The sequence below is a fragment of the Musa acuminata genome, chromosome BXJ2-8, assembly GCF_036884655.1.
Source record: "Musa acuminata AAA Group cultivar baxijiao chromosome BXJ2-8, Cavendish_Baxijiao_AAA, whole genome shotgun sequence".
Lineage (NCBI taxonomy): Eukaryota > Viridiplantae > Streptophyta > Magnoliopsida > Zingiberales > Musaceae > Musa > Musa acuminata.
The window spans coordinates 5,351,741-5,370,861 of record NC_088345.1 but is presented as its reverse complement, the minus strand read 5'-3'; the positions used below and the strand labels follow the sequence as shown (position 1 = coordinate 5,370,861).

The 19,121-nt window shown below is 35.5% G+C and overlaps 1 protein-coding gene across 5 annotated transcripts; it reads left to right on the top strand.

The window, feature by feature from the left end:
- The first annotated feature begins 218 nt into the window (after positions 1-218).
- On the top strand, positions 219-17,279 carry LOC135582414 (PH, RCC1 and FYVE domains-containing protein 1-like). 5 transcript variants are annotated; one of them, XR_010489191.1, is made up of 11 exons: positions 219-658; positions 2,529-2,615; positions 7,747-7,836; positions 7,954-8,040; positions 8,135-8,254; positions 10,643-12,724; positions 12,799-12,945; positions 15,715-16,253; positions 16,427-16,647; positions 16,818-16,907; positions 16,991-17,279. XR_010489191.1 is itself a non-coding variant. In XM_009413667.3 (9 exons), exons 1-9 carry the CDS (start codon positions 611-613, stop codon positions 16,542-16,544), a joined length of 3,318 nt encoding a protein of 1,105 aa, XP_009411942.2. In that variant the 5' UTR covers positions 219-610; the 3' UTR covers positions 16,545-16,790. The 5 variants fall into 5 exon arrangements, 2 of the variants coding, with proteins under 2 accessions (XP_009411942.2, XP_018685930.2); XR_010489189.1 differs by lacking the exon at positions 16,818-16,907; XR_010489190.1 differs by lacking the exon at positions 16,818-16,907 and having other exon boundaries at positions 16,960-17,279.
- The last annotated feature ends 1,842 nt before the right edge of the window (positions 17,280-19,121 follow it).

Below are 19,121 nucleotides of genomic sequence, written 5' to 3'. Positions count from 1 at the left end.
CGAACTTATAATTTAGTGAGAGGAACTTTATAATAATTTATTAATTTATTTATTTTGGCTCTTCATTTTCTTTGAACAAATCGGATAGCTTTCCGGTCAACAACCACTTCTAATTCTTCACCCGCCCAGTCAATGATTGCTTACGACCACCGCGGTGACGCTGACCACCCTCGCAGGACAAACATTTACCCTTCTCCCGGGGGTGGCAATACAAATGTCTTCTCCTTTGACTCGTACTTTTATGGTTCCGGTCCTACGCCTCTAGATTTCTTCCTCCGATCACCCCCGCCTTCCCTCTTCACCCTTCCTTCTTCGACCCCGGCCGCGGTGTCGCCACCGCCCCGCCCTTCGGCTTCCTCTTCTCAGAGCACCGGGCGAGGCGGTCACGCACCACCCCTTCGCTCCTATTTAAGGCCCCCCACCGTGAAGTCGACGCTCTGTCTCTCTCTCTCTCGTTCTTGATCTCTCCCGATCCAGGAGGATAATTGTAGGGTTTAGAGAGAGAGAGAGAGAGCGCTCTCTCCTTGCCCTGAGATCGATGAGAGTCCGAGGAAGGATCTGCCATGGATGACGCCCGGAACTCGAAGAGGATCCGCGGCTCTCTCATGGAATGGCAGATCTCCTTGGCTCTGCGAACGCCGACCGAGACATCGACAAGGTATCGGACTTCTTGACGTTCTCCTTTGATTTTTCTCCTGTTTCTGTTTAGACCTTTAAAATCTTGGGATGACCGTAATATCTCTTGCCAATGCTTGCTTGAAACCTTGAGCGTCGTGGGAATTTCTTGTAAACCCTTGGAGGATGTAGCTCTTCGTCTCTGTTTGGTTCTGGTTCAAGGGCTTCAAGACTTCCAAGAAGTGCTGTGGTAGTTCACGGATGCAATGGCCGTGTAGTGCTTCCGAATGTCCAAGAATTCGGATTGCGATGTGTGAAAGAGTTTTGCGCTGCCAAAGAGGATATGATTGTAAGTTTTGGCCAGCGATGGGGTTCGGAGGAAATTGCATTTAGTTTTTGGCAGAGATAGTGGTTCAGAAACTATTGTGATTGTAGTGATTCTGGTGTGAGAACGATGGTAATCTTGGTTACGGAATTTGGTGTGACGGTACCAAGTAATGGTTTATTGGTGCAATATGGATTTCACTATGGTTAGGAACTCTACCTTCCAACTGGTATCGGCTACCGATATGGCTAGGCAGGCAATGTAATATGTATAGTTGATAATGGAACTCAGAAATGTAAGAGAAACTATGAGCAGAGAACCGCCTAATGAATACGTATTGTCTGCTCTAATTTCACCTCAAGGAAATTTCCACTCACTTATTTGCACAACACAAGAAATGATTTCTCACAAGGTGGTACATCTGATTCAGGGCTGAATAGTCATGTACAAAATAATTGGCACTCATAAACTTGTCCATTAATTTTCACTTTTTGGGTGTGTGTGTGCGTGTGTGTGTGTGTGTGTGTGGAGAATCTGACAGCTTGGGTAGAACTCATACGGTAGTTGGAGATCTTTATTGTTGGATCATTGGTTAAATATAAAATAATAAGATTACTGATATAAGTTAGATGTTTTTTCTCCCACATGGTTACCAAGGCATATGGATTTCCCTTTAATTAGTTACATTAAAGGAAGGAATAGGAGCTAACTGAATGACTTTAGTCGCATTTTATTTGGTACTCATGTTTGCAATTATGAATGAAGAATTTGTTCAGCACACATTCATTTCAATATGCCATATGGATGGTGTACTGGAGGGCATAGAATAACAATGAGTGACTTAATGTTGTGGTAGAAGATCCATGTGGGTAAAGAAGAGAAGGAAAAGTGACCGGACAGTGTCTTCTCACATCTGCCTTTTCTCCACGAAATGTTTTGCAGTAATTGTCAAGGATTCTTTGTAAGTCAAAATTAGCAAAACGAATGTGGAACCAGGTATAAATGGAGTACCAATTTATAGTTGATTAGAGATATGACGGAAACATGAAAAATCCTACAAAGTTTATAGTTCATTGAAGATACCAACAATATGGAATAAAGAGTTTGACATCCCAAGAAATGGATAAGCAAGGGACTAAGGGTGCGGAAGATAGAATTAGCAGTTGAAGGCTAAAAGCATAGATAAGATTGTCAACATCAGCTTCAAAACTAGATTAAGTTACTTGTAGTCAAACATGCTTGCATAATGGACAATACATGATATGGAGTTTGAGCCACTAGACTTGAAAACAACTTTTATACATAGTTAAGAAGAAGATTATCACCTACTGTAGCTAGTAAAATTTGTCTAAAAGTGACCGATAGAAAATCTATGGTTGCTTAAAAGTTTCCCTTACTCTGATTACGAATGGTTCAGCATTTCTTTTTTGAAGATTGGTTTGAAGTGAAATATGGAATCATACACCTTTTTTTTATTAGAATTTATGACAATTTTATGTTTTCACCTTTTGCTGGTTGGCAAGTTTGTCTCACTTGCTGGGTGTTTTTTTCTTTCTGGGTACCTTATACTGACAGTTTCACTTTTTAGGCACTGATTGCTCTGAAGAAAGGTGCTCAATTGCTTAAATATGGTCGAAAAGGGAAGCCAAAGTTTTGCCCGTTCAGATTATCCAATGTAAGTTCACTATCAATCAGCTTCTCTTGAAGCTGCCATAGAATGTTCTCTACATACTCTATCCATTATATGTTAACAAGATCTGATTTTGTGAGGAAATTAGTTCAGAATGTTGTCACACTATGTTTTTGATATTCTGGACCGGTGGATATCTGTAATAGATATTTGCTTTTGGTGTGTCTTTCGTAAAATATTTGGGAGGAATCCATCCAGTAAAGTTTGCTTCTCCATCTGCTGTTGGGAGAGTGCATCATCGGGTATGGTGTACGTCTTTGTTATGTGACTATTATGTATATGTTGTATGTGGTTGATGTATGACTTTGTTTATTACATAAGAATTGTCATTATTTTTTTTTGCATAAGTTTTATAATTAATTGATATATTATCATTTCATATTAAATTATTGATATTTGTACATGTTTCACAAATATTTAAGATTATTTTAATGATTTTTTAAAGATTCCTATCAGCATATGTGGTTGCTAATATGTTTTTATCTTATATTTATTTTTAGAGTAATCTACTACTCTGTAATATATCTGAGGCCTGGATGGAAGAGACTTTTTCGTCACTTGTGGCCTTACCAAAATGTGGTCCTTTTTCTAGTTAATAAAATATTTACTATTGTAAAGATAGGAAATTGAATTCAAGGATAAAAAAAAGGAGTGTCTTCTATAATTGATTTATTATTTTTTTATAAATATGGGATGCGATAATTTAATGGTATTAGAGTAATGTTTTTTAAGACTTGTTGGAATATGGGATCCTAGGACTAGAATATTAGATGACCCAATTAGTTTTTGATATTTAGATTTTGGGGATTACACAGTAATGCAACTAAAGCTTGATTTTAAGATATTATGATCATTTTATTATACCAAATATGATTTATTTTTTTTATAAGAGAATGATTAATTAAAGATGTTACTCAAAGAGAATCTTATTCAATGACTTAAATTGAGATTATCGAGTAAAAGGCCAAAATTTTAGTATATTTTCTTTAAATTACAATAAGTGTTGTAATGTTTTGTCTTAGAAACTCTCGTAAAATTTTACATTTTGAATATAATTTTGCTTTAACACTCTTATCCATTTTTTGAAAAGTAGAAAAGAATTGTTAATTTAATTATAGAATGTATTTTTTAGATATATTTGTAATAAATAAATAAATATCAATTGACTTAATTATTCATGAAGATGCACATATTATACGATGCTTATGTTCACTATGAAATAGTTAGACTTTTATTTTATAAAAAATAAATAAATTAAGTTTATTGCATGAGTCTTGTAGCATTTCTTAGTTCGACCATATCTTATTCATGTTTGGGACCTAAAATTCATTGATATAATTTCGTTATAAATTTAAAGTAGATTATAGATGAATGAAGTTTTACATAATTTATATTATAGTTTGACATATTACTTTTGTTACCCTTTGTATCGGAATATTATTTTTGTCTATAATTATGAATATGATAAATTCAATAAAAAAAATTATAAGATTATATTTGTTACTTATTGTGTAGTTTCTTTAGAGTCGATGATTGATTATCTTTTTTATTTTTGTCTTATATTGTTATGAATACTTATGGTTAATATATCTAGTTTTACTAACTGAAGATCATACTAAGTATCAATTATTCTCTTAGATGTAAAAGTTTTGATAAATTTGAAGTACAAAAATTTTGTAGGGTCTTTTAAAAATATATAAATTGAAAAGTATTTACTTTTATAACTTTTGTTACCATATATTATTCTTAAAATTGAGATTAGATTTGACATGTCTTAAGATGGTTTGTAGAATTTTTTTTTACATTAATAATATATATGCCTTTGTAGTTGAATAAATTTGATTATGTATTGATATTTAAACTTAATTGTACGAATAATTAATTTGAATGGAGTTTTGATTTAATGTCAAATTAATTATCGGATATTATTTGTCTAATGCAATGACGATATCTAATAAGAATTAAATATAATGTTATTTCTTTGACACATATAATATATAAATTATTATCCTTTTAATTGCTTTTGTTTGTTGAGTTACACCTCAACTTATATGTTATGTTGACAACCAATTAATTTTTAAAATTTAAAAATTCTAATGATTTATTGGATATAGAATTTGATATGTTTGTTATGGGTAATCTAAAACCAAATTTATTGAATGAGTTTCTTCAATTTCTCATATATTTTATGATGAAAAAAAGAAAAATGTACAAAAAAAACACTTTTTTTGACTTAAACTTTTCGAGTGGTATATTTAATCTAAATATTTTTCAAGTTGATTTAGATTTATCTTTTGATTTATTATTTTTAGTGCTAACTATATTGATTAATAATTTAATATAATTTTTCATATCAAATTTGGGAGCTAAATTTTTGTTAAGTGAGGAAGAAATGTAATTAACGATAATTTTTCCCTTAACGTAAATTAATTACTATAAATAATGTATTTCTTTATTTAAATTATTAACTTTCTTGTTTTTGTACTATGGTTAAGGAAATGATGAAAATTGATTTCCTTAACCATGTGGACAAGTTAGAAAATCTGTCAATCAATTAAATTATTAATTGATTTATTTCCTAACGAGTGATGTGATTTTTGAGAAGTAAATAGTTTATATTTCATTTTTGTGTGTGAATCATAAAAAATGAATATTATATTTCTATCTTTGTGTTTGAAAGCAAAATAAAAATAAATTAAAAATAAAATTAAATATTAACTTATCTTTCAGGGAGATCGCATCTTTTCCTATATAAAGGAGGCTCCTCTTCTCTTATTCCTCACTGAGCTTGACAATTAGAGGATTGAGAAGAGAATTTCCCAAGGAGATGATTCCAAGGAAAGGATAGCCAAGGAGAAGTAGGATCCTCTATTCTGTTTTAGTCAACCTTGATTTATTTTTTGAAATCTTGATATTAGGATTATTATAATTTTATGATGCATAATAATGTTTCAATTTCGAAAATTTATGATCAATAAATAATGATAATTGATTTGTGATTTTAGAATGATTATTTGACTTATAATGGTCTCTTAAGCTTAGTGAATTTTAAGATTGATTTAATTATTGATTTTTTTCGATTAACATAATCATTTTAATTTATTTAATTAGATATATTTATGTTTCAAGAATTATGTGTGAATTTCTATGATTTAATTAATTTTAAATTTAAGATCATGAATTTAAATTCTTTAATTTATGGATTTTAGTTACTTTTTAATAATTTAAAAGATTAAAATCTAATTTGATAAGAGGAGTCTAATTGGGGTCTGACTTGAGTCAGGTTAATCATGTGGTCATGTACGACCGAGCCCATGTGGTCAAGTATGATTCAACCCATATGGCAAGGTACAATCTAATCTATGTGACCAAGCATGACTCAGCCCATGTGGCTATGTACGACCTAGCCCATGTAGCCAGGTAGAAGCTAGCCCATGTGGTAAGGTACGACCCAACCCATGTGGCTACACATGGTCCAACTTATGTGGCGAAGTATGACCTAGTCCGTATAGTTAGATACGACCTTAACTCATGTGTCGAGGCATAATCCAACCCACGAGCCAAGCATGACCTAGTTTAGTGGTAAGGCTCAGCCCAACTTGTGAGTGAGGCTAAGCCCAGTCTGTGAAGTTAGGCCCGCCCAGCTATGCGATTGACACTAGACATATCATCGCTCCTCTATCTAGCCCGTTGTACCTCAACACGACCAATTACTTGGGATAGGCATGTGCGGTGCACGTGACTCACCTACGACTCAAGTGGGTCAATTCGATTTGGGCAATTGGGCTATTCCAATTAGGGTTTTAGTTAATTGAGGACTATTAAGAGATTGATATCTAATATTTTTATGATTTGATGAACTTAAAGGTTTTATCTAAAAATGTCATTTGGAAATGATTATTGGTTTCCTACTTTCTTAAGTTTATGATATTGATATGATTGTTACAATGTAGTATATGTGTGACTATGCTAGTGGTCCACATTGAAAGTGTAACCTGTGAAAAGAGCTACGGGTCCATCATAGTGAGGAGCCACTAATGAACATAGTCTATCAGATCATACATCAAGCATGGTCTCTTATAATATCTTATTATACTATTTGTTGGATGCATATGTGAATGAATGGATGAATATAAATGAATTATCATGGTTGTTTATGTATCCCTACCGAGGGCAGGTAGGACGATTCCCTTCGGGGATTAGCGGGCCGTCAAGCATGATGGTTAGATGGTTCCTTCATTCACTGTTGAGAGGAATGCATCCCCACTTGAGCGGGTGAGAGATACCACTCCATCCGTTGTTGGGATTGCGATATGAGTTTTCTTCATCCGCCATTGGGAGGAATTCATCCTGTGGAGTATGTCTCTCCATCCGCTATTGGGAGAGTGCACAATCAAATGTGATGTACGTCTTTGTTATCTAACTATTATGTATATGTTGCATGTGGTTGATGTATGATTTTATTTATTACATAAAAATTATCATTGTTTTTTTTATGCATAAGTTTTATAATGAATTGATATATTATCATTTCATATTAAATTATTGATATTGGTATATATTTCACGAATATTGAAGATTATTTTAATGATTTTTCAGATGTTCCTATTAGTATATGTGCTTGCTGATATGTTTTTATCTTTTATTTATTTTTAGAGTAATCTACTACTTTATAATAGATCTGAGGCTTGGGTGGAAGAGACTTTTTCGTCACTTATGGCCCCACCAAGAAGATGTGATCATTTCTCTAGTTAATAAAATGTTCGCTATTGTAAAGATAGGAATTTGAATTCAAGGATTAAAAGAAAAAGGAGTATCTTCTGTAAATTATGAATAATAAAATACTAATTTATTATATTTTTATAAATCTGAGATGCGACACATATGCCCATATTAGACTAGCTATGAATGGGTGTCCATTATAGCAGACTCATAGAATGGCTGTGACTCATTTTTGTCATCCCTTGATGGTAGAATCCTTTTCTTTTTTTGGTGTGTTTCTAAGATCTTGTTATTTGAACTTCATGCTAAAAATATGTGCTGGGAAATTAAATGATTTATTATGAACGAACAGTTGAGCACCTAATTGCTAATGATTTTTTGGATTTTAATGCAGGATGAATCAACTTTGATTTGGTTTTCTGGTGGTGGAGAAAGAACTCTGAAGTTAGCTTCTGTTTTGAGAATTGTACCAGGGCAAAGAACTGTGAGATCACGCAATGTTTTTTAACATCATATTATTGGTTTCTACAACCTGAATTCTGCTTCTTATTTGCAATTTGATAAAATGTTTATATTTATCTGACTAGTTGTCTTTCTTCAGCCTGTTTTTCAACGATATCTACGCCCTGATAGGGACTACTTGTCCTTTTCACTTATCTACAATGATGGAAAAAGGTCTCTCGATTTGGTTAGTATATCAAATTCATTCCTAGCGTTTGTTTCGTCGTATGTTCTTTGTTCTTATTTTTCCTGACAATTTGACCCTCTTTACTTTTAACAAGATATGCAAGGATAAAGTTGAGGCAGAGGTTTGGTTTTCAGGCCTCAAAGCATTGATTTCCACCGGGCAATATGGACGCTCCAAAATAGATGGATGGAACAATGGAGGACTTAATACTGATGTACATGTTTACCGAAACCATCAAAATATTTTTTCCTTGTCTTCCATCATGAATAGCCTTGAGCAAATATATTTTGGTAACCATGTTTTGTTTAAATTAAAATGTCTCAATGTAATAGGAATATGCCATGATTACTTGACATAGGTAATCATAATTTACTTGTTTGAGGTGCTTAATGTTATAAACTGAGGTTGATGCTCCTCTGAAGCATCCATTGCATGAGGTTAGGTTTTGTAGCAGTCGGTTCTTTTCTTTGTTCTGCTAAACTTTAATTGGCTTTCTGTTTCACTCAGATTCCCCGTATTTTATCGTTTTACTCGATCTGGAATTGAAATGGTTTAACATATCTGTAAAAATAGGTCAAGAATTTTCACTTATCTGGCTTATATTTTGAGTCATAAGTCAACTTTATGCAAATTGGAACAAGACCATGGATTATATATAGACTAGAAACTGTCAAGATATATTTTCTTAAACTTGACACCTCATGTTTTACATTAATTAATGCTGGTGATTTTTGGCAATTTCCTGTATGCATAGTTTATAATCCGTTCAACCGCTTGAAAGTAAGAATAATTTTCAAAAACCAGCCAGTTAATGTTTTTCTTATACTTGAGATCAAGGCTTTGCCATTATGGTGAGTGGTATACATAACTGACTGGTACCAACCTATACCTTGGTACAACAGCCTATACCTTGGTCAAATTGGTCAAACTGATAAATATCTATCACCACCAATAGGTACAATTAAAGTTTGATTCCCTCCTTGAGATTGCGTAACCAGTAAATAGTGTACCCTAATTCTACAAGTTTGTATGATTAAAGATTTACGACAACCATTGTTATTCTTCGCAGCAATTACCTGCGGTGTGATTCTTAATATAAACATATTGTAAATAGAAAATCATGTGATGTGTTGACATTGACATCAGGGTTTCTAATTTCGAATGATACCGCCTATACCGGGCGGTATGTACCGGTCCGCCAATAGATCAGTACGCGGACCGCCCACTACTGGGTGGTACCGTCGATTGGGGTTGTTTCCTCCCCGTTATCACTCGAAATTGGTCGGTGACGATCGATTTCGACCGTTGTCGCTCGCTATCGGGCGGTATTAGCCGAGGGAGAAGGAAGAAGAGGGAGAAGAAAAAGGAGACCCTGAAGATCTGGTTCCGCTCTCCCTCGACGATCCCGATCCATCGCCTCCTGCCCTCGTCGGACACCGCAAATGAGATGTTGCCTCCTCCTCATCTGAGGCGACGAGGCCTTGCCGTCGTCGGCTACTTCTCCTAATTTGCGCGGGGAGAAGAAGCATTGGTGTGGGGAGAAGAAACCTCGGTGACGTTGTCGAGGCTTCGAGGTTTTCTTCACCCCACTCGGGAAGAAGAAACGACGCGACGTCGCCCCTTTTTTTATTTTTTAACTTATACACACACACACACACAGTACGAAATTACAAACCTTGATTGACACGATAATAATACTTCCACCAAATTATGCATTTGAATCCCATGTATCATGCGAATGTATGTGAACTTCATGTCATTACCTTGTGGGTAACATCTTAGATCTGGCACACCAATGTACTTGTATATAGAGAGAAACACTCTTATTATATATTAACCTCTTTCACTTCGAACATGAGTAATGTTATTCTGCCCTTCGGAGAAGTAATGTTGGTATTAGAGTTGATATATTCAGAATGTATACATTTTAGTGTGTTATTTTCTTCTTAAGTTCCCATTATAGAAGGATTCTAACTTGAAAATTGCAAACGGAAAACACAAAACTGGTTTAGAGTCATTCACAGGCCACATTTAACAGTCGAGGAATTTGCTTCTGCCTTTGGAAGAACTTTAGTTTCATAAGAATGTTAATGTGGTAGCTGCTTGGACCTGGGCTTTTAGATCCATTATTTTATTTAGATAATGTTATACTCATGCTTGAATTAGTGGGTTGAAAAAAATATCATTATGGGAGCAGTTTGACATGACCTATTCAATCAACATTTCTCCATTTTTGTTGGTTGCATCATGTGCTTTATACCTGGAATTTTTTCTCCTGCAGATACTTGTCTGTCATATTTGGAATTTTTTTTGGTGGCATTATGTGTTCATCGATTTGCAAGTTAGTTTGTCTCTCTGAGAAACAACAGCCATCACGCAAATGATTCCAATGCTTTAAAATATTGCGGCAGGCTGGATTTTTTTCCTATGCTCCATTCTTGCTAAAAATTTTAGTATATTGTTGATGCTTCAAAAGACCGTACTATGGTTTGGTTGATTTGGTCTGTACTGCAGTTTCTTTCATCTCTTTTATTGTATTTCTTCTGTATATTTTATTTGCATTATGTTCCTCATACTTTTGTTACATGGAAATTGATTTCAGGATAGTCGAGGATCTGCATCAAACAGTATAAGTGACCAGTCTATTGGCTCCACTTTAGATTCCTCCGAGAGCAGGCTAACTTCAAGTAGCATACCAAAAAATCTCTCTTTTGAGTACTCTGTTACCTCAGATATATCAGATGCGACAAATATGCATGTCAAAGGAGTTTCTTCAGATGGTTTTAGGGTCAGTATTTCTAGTGTCCCTAGCACATCTAGTCATGGTTCTGCACAGGATGACTTTGATGCTGCTGGTGATGTTTATGTGTGGGGTGAAGTCATTTGTGATACTTCCACCAGGATTAGTGCTGATAAAAATAGCAGTCCCTCCAGTGCAAGGTCTGACATCCTCCTACCCAAGCCAATAGAATCTAATGTAGTTTTGGATGTGCATCATGTAGCTTGCGGTGTTAGACATGCGGCTCTTGTTACCAGACAGGGAGAATTATTCACATGGGGTGAAGAATCTGGAGGACGACTTGGTCATGGAGTTGGCATGGATATTATTCACCCTCGTTTACTTGAATCTCTGTCTACCTTCAATGTTGATTATGTTGCTTGTGGGGAGTTCCATACCTGTGCTGTCACGGCAACCGGTGAACTCTATACTTGGGGAGATGGCGCACATAATGCAGGGCTTCTTGGTCATGGGACAAATGTGAGTCATTGGATGCCTAAAAGAGTTTCAGGACCTTTAGAAGGGCTTCAGGTTTCTTACGTTTCTTGTGGTGTTTGGCACACAGCTATAGTCACTACAGCTGGGCAGTTATTTACATTTGGTGATGGAACATTTGGTGTATTAGGGCATGGAAACAGAGAAACTGTATTATACCCAAGGGAAGTGGAATCATTGGCGGGTTTGAAGACAATTGCTGTTTCATGTGGGGTTTGGCACACTGCTGCTGTTGTTGAGGTTATGGTGACACAGTCTAGTGCTTCATCTGGAAAACTATTCACTTGGGGTGATGGGGACAAGTATCGCCTTGGCCATGGTGATAAGGTAGCACGACTTAAACCTACCTGCGTGCCTTCATTGATTGATTACAATTTTCACAGGTTGGCTTGTGGCCATAGCCTCACAATTGGGTTGACCACTTCAGGACAGGTTTTTACCATGGGAAGTAATGTATATGGTCAACTTGGTAATCCCCGCTCTGATGGAAAGCTTCCATGCATGGTCGAAGACAAACTTGCTGGCGAACCTGTGGGAGAGGTTGCTTGTGGTTCATATCACATTGCAGTTTTGACAACCAGAGGAGAAGTTTATACATGGGGAAAAGGAGCCAATGGAAGATTGGGCCACGGCGACTTTGAAGATCGTAAAACACCTACACTTGTTGAAGCTTTAAAAGATAGACCAGTCAAACAAATATCTTGTGGGTCAAACTTCACAGCTGCCATATGCCAGCATAAGTGGATATCTGGTGCAGAGCAATCCCAGTGCTCAGCATGTAGACAGGCATTTGGATTCACTAGAAAGAAGCACAATTGCTACAACTGTGGGCTTGTACACTGTCATCAATGCAGTTCAAGAAAGGCCTTGAGAGCAGCACTATCTCCTAATCCTGGAAAACCTTATCGTGTATGTGATTCATGTTATGTGAAACTGAATAGTGGATTGGAGCCTGGTGGAGTTAATAACAAGAAAAATGCTAAACCCTGGATTTCCACTGAAAGCAAAGACAAGTTTGATAAAGTGGATACCTTACCCAAGGCTTCTCTATCCAGAAATTTGGAGTTGATCAAGAGTTTGGATATAAAGACTGCCAAGAATGGGAAGAATACCAATTTTATGTATATGACTCAAAATCCTAAAGGTTCTTCAGTTTCACCGCTGAAGAGTCTTGCTTTCCCTGGTGGAATTGATATGCTTCAAGCAGTTTCTAAACCTGTCCAAACAACAGGAGCTAACTCTGCAAATCGCTCCAGAGCTGTTTCACCTTTTTCAAGAAAATCGAGTCCTCCACGCTCCACAACACCTACTCCCACAACGTCTGGTCTTTCTTTTACCAAAAACATTTCTGATAGTTTGAAGAAAACAAATGATCTTCTTAACCAAGAACTTCTAAAATTACGTTCTGAGGTATATCATTCCCTTATAATTTAGAGCATCATTTACCTGCCAATTGCTTACATATTTTGATGCATGCTAACTAGGTTGATAGTCTACGACAACGATGTGAACGCCAAGACTTTGAGTTGCAGAAGGCTGAAAAGAAAGCAAAAGAAGCCATGACAGTTGCTGCTGAGGAATCAACAAAATCCAAAGCTGCCAAAGAAGTTATAAAATCACTAACTGCACAGGTGAACTTTCCATTGAAATTTCCTTCATTAGCTAACTTGGTTCTTTATGTTTAAAATCCTCAACAAGAGTAGCTATCTGCAAAATGCAGCAGCAAGGCTATGCTAATTTATGGTTAAACAGTTTAAACTGCAAGGTCATTCCAGTTGAACCCAATATGCCTTTCTTTAATTAGATGCTCCATAAGGATTATGATAATCGAGGAACCCCTATGAGCCCCTTGAGCTGATAACTGTAATGTATGATTCACCTTCTAAGAAGCCTCATTTAAAATTTCTACCTACCTAACTTCTACAGAAGGAAAGATTACTCATTTGGTATTTGTTGGCTCATTTATTTCTAAAGTAATAAAACTGGTTATGACCAAGGTTTTAACCACCAGTAGGACTGATACATTCATACTGATCAAGAATCAGAATTGAAACATCCGTTGGTTTTAACATTCAACAATACAAAGCAGTATGGTTCAGTATACTGCTTGGTCTACCAGTCATACAGTCTAAAATGTTGGTTTTAACAAAACCCATCCTGCGGACCATGGTTAACTTTATCGGTCCGTACCAGTGTACTAACCGGTTGTCGGTACAATACGTATTGAGTTATACTGACATACCAACATACAGTATGATGGGACATATCAATGTACCGTCCATACTGAACGGTATGTTGCGGTATGACAGAAATAAAAGTTTCTTCTGATATATCAGCAATTAAATTAGATTCAGAAAACCTTAATATTTGGATGGGTCAGTATGAATTCCCCAAGAGATGGATCTAGAGTGAAACCATTGACACCACTCCCGGTGCTCAGTACAAGCTGCATCGTAGAAATATACCGCTCATACTGAACGGTATGTTGCGGTATGACGAACCTTGCTATGGACCAACTTCACTTGACGCAACACGTTGATCTAGGTCCACCAGTACAAAGTACCAACAAGAAATGAGTCATGTGGGATGTGCTTTGCTGCCTAAAATTACCATCCACCCTAGAGCAGCAATTGTTTGCATGCACCAGCAAATTCGGACGCATAGAATTCAGTTTGGTTTGGTTTCAAAAACAAATAAAACATATATAATCTGTAGAACTTGACAAAACCAAATCAACTTGATAGTAAAAAACAAAAAACAAAAACTAGACAAAGACTATTGGATTCGCTGCTTTCTTTAATCAAATTCCAATTGTCATAACTCCTAAACATGCGTTGTTACTTCAGATGATATTTGTATGGATTATATTGTATTACAATGACAACAAGGCATAATACCCAACTATTTGGTATTGTTTGCATGGATCCTTTCCTACTGTAGTGCTATGCAAGACTAGGGTTTAAAGTCTCACGTGTGTATTGGCATACCGACACATGGTATGACAATATGTGCCATGGTACCAAGAAGTAAGAGAGGAGGAGAAGAGAAAGAGAAGAAGATGATGAGAATAGGTAGAGGGCCATGGTGGCAGACAATGAGCAAGTGGCAATGGCATGCCCCACATCGTAAGCGGCTTGGGGGTTAATGGTAACAGAGAGAGAGAGAGAGAGAGAGAGAGAGAGAGAGAGAGAGAGAGAGATTCAATATAGTTTTTTAGACATAGTAAAATACCTCTCCTTGCACCACTAATCCTAACGAACTCACCTCCTCATAGTAAAATAAAATATTATACATTTTTAGACATTAAACATGATTGACCATATTACACGTCATTTTTCAGGACAAAGTATGCCATGTTTCAATTTGTTCACATATAATATTTAGATATATAATATTCTATTTCATCTGGTTCAGATTTTTTTCTCACAAAAGAAAACCACAACCAGAACCAAGTGTTGTTCAGTTCCTGTATTTTTCAACTTGAACTAAATTCTTCAAGATAGATTCCGATCTTTTTCTTCTGAATATATTTAAGTAGAGGAAAAAAAAAATGTGATTCATCGAATGGATCATTTTGGATGAGATAAAGATTAATAATATTCTTAGTCAGAGAGCCTTATCATACACTTTTCTCTGGAAGGTACTTTTATTGTAGAGTATTTCTGTGTTGTATCCTTTTTCTCGGGAAAGGACTTGTATTGTTCTTAAGTATTAACAAAATAAAAGATTACACCAAATAATGTGTTATGAACTAAGAGAATTGTAAATTTAACCAAGTAAATGTATGCTCTTTCTTCATTGAATCAGTGATCCAAGACATTCTGGATTTTGCTTTATCTAGAGTCATCAGTGAAGTCTTCTTATACTCCCTTATAGATTTATGGTACAGTATCATGTTCTAATCTAGCTCACTTGTGAGTGGCTTGGATACAATATTGTTCTCAAGAGGAATATATCTACGCGTGCCTATGCGATTCCAAGACACATGAGATTATGCCAGATAACACTAGTGAAATTTATCTTATGAAGCTGCATGCCTGGCTTATACATGGCATAATGAAATTTATAGTACAGTATCATGTTCTAATCTAGCTCACTTGTTGTGAGTGGCTTGCATACAATATTGTTCTCGAGAGGAATAGTTATGCATGCCTATGCGATTCCAACACACATGAGATTATGCCAGATAATCTCATTTATATTATAAAGCTGCATGCCTGGCTTCTACATGGCATAATGATACCAAATAGAACTTACCAATTAGATCATGCTGACATTTTCTTTTTACGCTATCATTTGAAACTGTGAGGATATTTGTTTCGTTAAAATAAAGCTCAAACTATCCTATTATTTTTCAGCTTTTAATTTGATCACCTATTCTCTCTTGGTTTCCTTTGTAGCTGAAAGAAATGGCAGAACGACTTCCTCATGGAACTTATGGTACCAACACAACAATACCAATGCACCTGCCAAATGGTGTCGAATCACATGCTATTCAGCACATCGGTTCAAGTGGAGAACACTTGTTTATAAATGATGCTGGCAATATTGCTAACATGGCTCCTTCCAGAACTGGCTACTTGGGTCAGATAAATGAAAATTCAGGTGGCAACACTTCGGTCAGAGAGATTTATCGACCTAATGAGACAAGCGCACCTCCAACCCCGAAGATTGTAAACGCCAAGATGGAACAGAATTTGAACCCACAAAATGCAGGCCAAGGAGAAATGTGGGCATCTAGCACTAGACTCAAGGATATCGATAGCAGGACTATTGCATCTTCTCAAAGTCATGATGATGCTGTTTCAGCGGTTAGGAGCCCCAGCGAATTGAGTAATGATGTTGAAGCAGAATGGATAGAACAATTTGAACCTGGTGTTTACATAACCCTGGTGACCCTTCGAGATGGAACAAGAGACTTGAAGAGGGTGCGCTTCAGGTAATGCAGAGCTATTTGCCACTTGTTCTGATACATTTCATGTGGACGCTTTATTTTTCTGTATCTTCATCTCACCGTAGAGTTTAGGTTACTGTTTGTACTCCTGACAGGTAGGGATATTGAATTGACCATCTCTTGAGAGCTGATTTCTAATTATGGGAATTCTTTTGTAGTCGGAGAAGGTTCGGTGAGCAACAAGCAGAAGCTTGGTGGTCGGAAAATCGTGAGAGGGTGTACGAGAAATATAATTTTCGTGTACCAGACAGGACCTCGTCAGCCATGCTAACTTGATTTTGCATGCAGATTAGAACAAGAATAAAAGCTCCTGTTTGCATAGCTTAGTAGCCAGAAGCAGATCAACAAAATAAAAAGGCTAATGGAGCAGGAAACCAAGGTTATTTTCTTCTTTTAAGTTAAAACATTGCAGATACTCAGCTGTTAAGTCTTTTTTTTTCGTTTTTTGTAAAGAATTATGTTCCTTTTGTACGTTGTTATTTTATTTTGAATAGAATCATTATCTGCCCGTACCCTTTTTTTTGTTCTCGTGTAAATAAAAATCATCAGATGTGCGAGCGAGGGGTGTGCACTTTGTTTTCATGCTGGCGGTTGGAGCCCTCGAGGCTTTTCTCTCTCTCTCTTTCTCTTGTTTAGGAAGTAAGTGTGATTCTATTGCCATTGCTAAGTGTCTTATGAAATTTTGATGTAGCTGCTCTCTCCTTGTGTTCATTCAACCGCAGATGCCCAGTAGTCCATCCAAGTATATTTTGAGGATGTACACGTGGCATGTTATTGAGGCAGTCACGGGTCCTGAGTAGCTGCTGTTGTCGCCTTTATGTCAACTGCGAACTGCCCACATGGTTGCAGCTAAGTTATGTTTTCTCGATCAACGAAGAACACACACATTCAAACAAGTAACGAGGAATGTTACTGAGCAGTATTCAAATTAGTTGGTGGGCTAATTATGTGTTATTGTACTTTGATCCTATTTGTACGATGATCTCTGTATTTAAAAAAATTATATTCAAATTTTATAATTTTAAAAATAAAAATAAATAATTTTATTTGTTTTAATATCGTAAATTATATTGATGAAAAATATTTTGGATTGACATAAAAATGATAGATAAAAAGATAATTTTAATATTTTTTTATTTTTAATAATTTTATCGATAAAAAATAATTTAAACATCCCATACGCTAAAAATAAAAAAAAAATTCATCGCATGTTATGTTTTTTTATCGATACAACCGATGATACCAGGATAAATAAAATTAAATAAATTTTAAATATAAAATTCGTGTTAGTTATAGAGTCCAAATATAAGACGTAATATAAGAGTTGGTGGCGTAACACATTCCTTGCTTTCTGTCATCGTCAACTTGTTCGGTCAGCTATCCTAATCTTTTCCACAACCTAGTTGGATAAGCTCCCGTTATTCTTCGCTCAGCTATCCTTACCTAATCTTTTTCCCATCACTGCCACTTACCCTTTATAAAATAATAATAATAATAATAATAATAGTAATAAGATATAGACGTTCAAGCATCATATCTTACTTTTTATATCTTTAACAACAAAACATTTCATATTTTACCTTCTTAACCCCAGAATTCCAACCTCGGACTCTCCTTCTGGTTTTGGATAGTACTAATTGTCTTTTTTTTTTTATTTTTATCCAAGATGCATATTCTATTTTCAGTACACCAACATCACACGATATTCTTGCCACTCGCTTCACTCTAACCATGCCTTCCCACTAGATGAAGTCCAAAACATCTATAATTTCAGTTTGCACAAACTTGTCTATTTTGATCATAACATTAACATATCTTGAAATCCTAAACTAGTAACAATTTGCACCACGTTTCTCTCTTTAATTAACAAGAAAAATACCCAATTTTATTTAATAAAAAAAACATCACCTGCAAACAGGTGAAAGTTAAAAGAAAAAAAGTGTCCCTTAAATGATTAATTCACCATCAAAGGCACATCACAATCACTCAAACCTTGATTTAGGACGCATGATAAACTATGACATTCAACGCTAATAAAAAAGAGTAGTAGTCTTCAGATATTTCTAGATTAGGGATGAAGGCGAGAATTGTTTGAAAGACGATAATGACAAAGAACAACTTGTTATCCTGTGGGAGATGAAACCATAGCATATGATGAAGGATTTCAGCAAGCATGTATTGCAACATAAATAAAGGGGATGAAACAAATCTAACACACACCACGTAAAGTGGCATCTCATGGAGAAATTAATGCTCACTCATAAGCCTAATTTCAACATCATTTCCACAAAATGTTCATTGGAAATTAGTTTCAAAACACTCTAGAAGCATGCCCAGAATTTAAAAATATCTCCCAAACAGACATGTAAACTAGAAAGATGAATAATACATACATACATACATACATACATGCATACATATATACATCAGATATATATATATATATATATATATATATATATATATATATATATATATATATATATATATATATATATATATATATATAATCACCAGTAGCAACAGATATATCAGCTGTCAATTGACCATATATCAAGCATGCTACAATTGAAAAATCAAAATGCCTAAGAACCAAATCAAAATCCTAAACTGGATGAAGCATCCAATTTCACGTTGCACAGAACACATCCAGTTCCCGCAATGCACCTTCCCAGATTTGGAATATAAACAGAAGCAATATAAGGTCGAAACCATAATCACAGTGTAGCCTAGCTGAAGTCTATGTTAAACAGAAATCTTCCGGATCTTGGGTCAAAAAAGAACACGAGCCACACAAGATGTATCAGGGCCTGCATATGTCTTTTGAAAGGGCAAATTCTGTAAGCCCCAGTA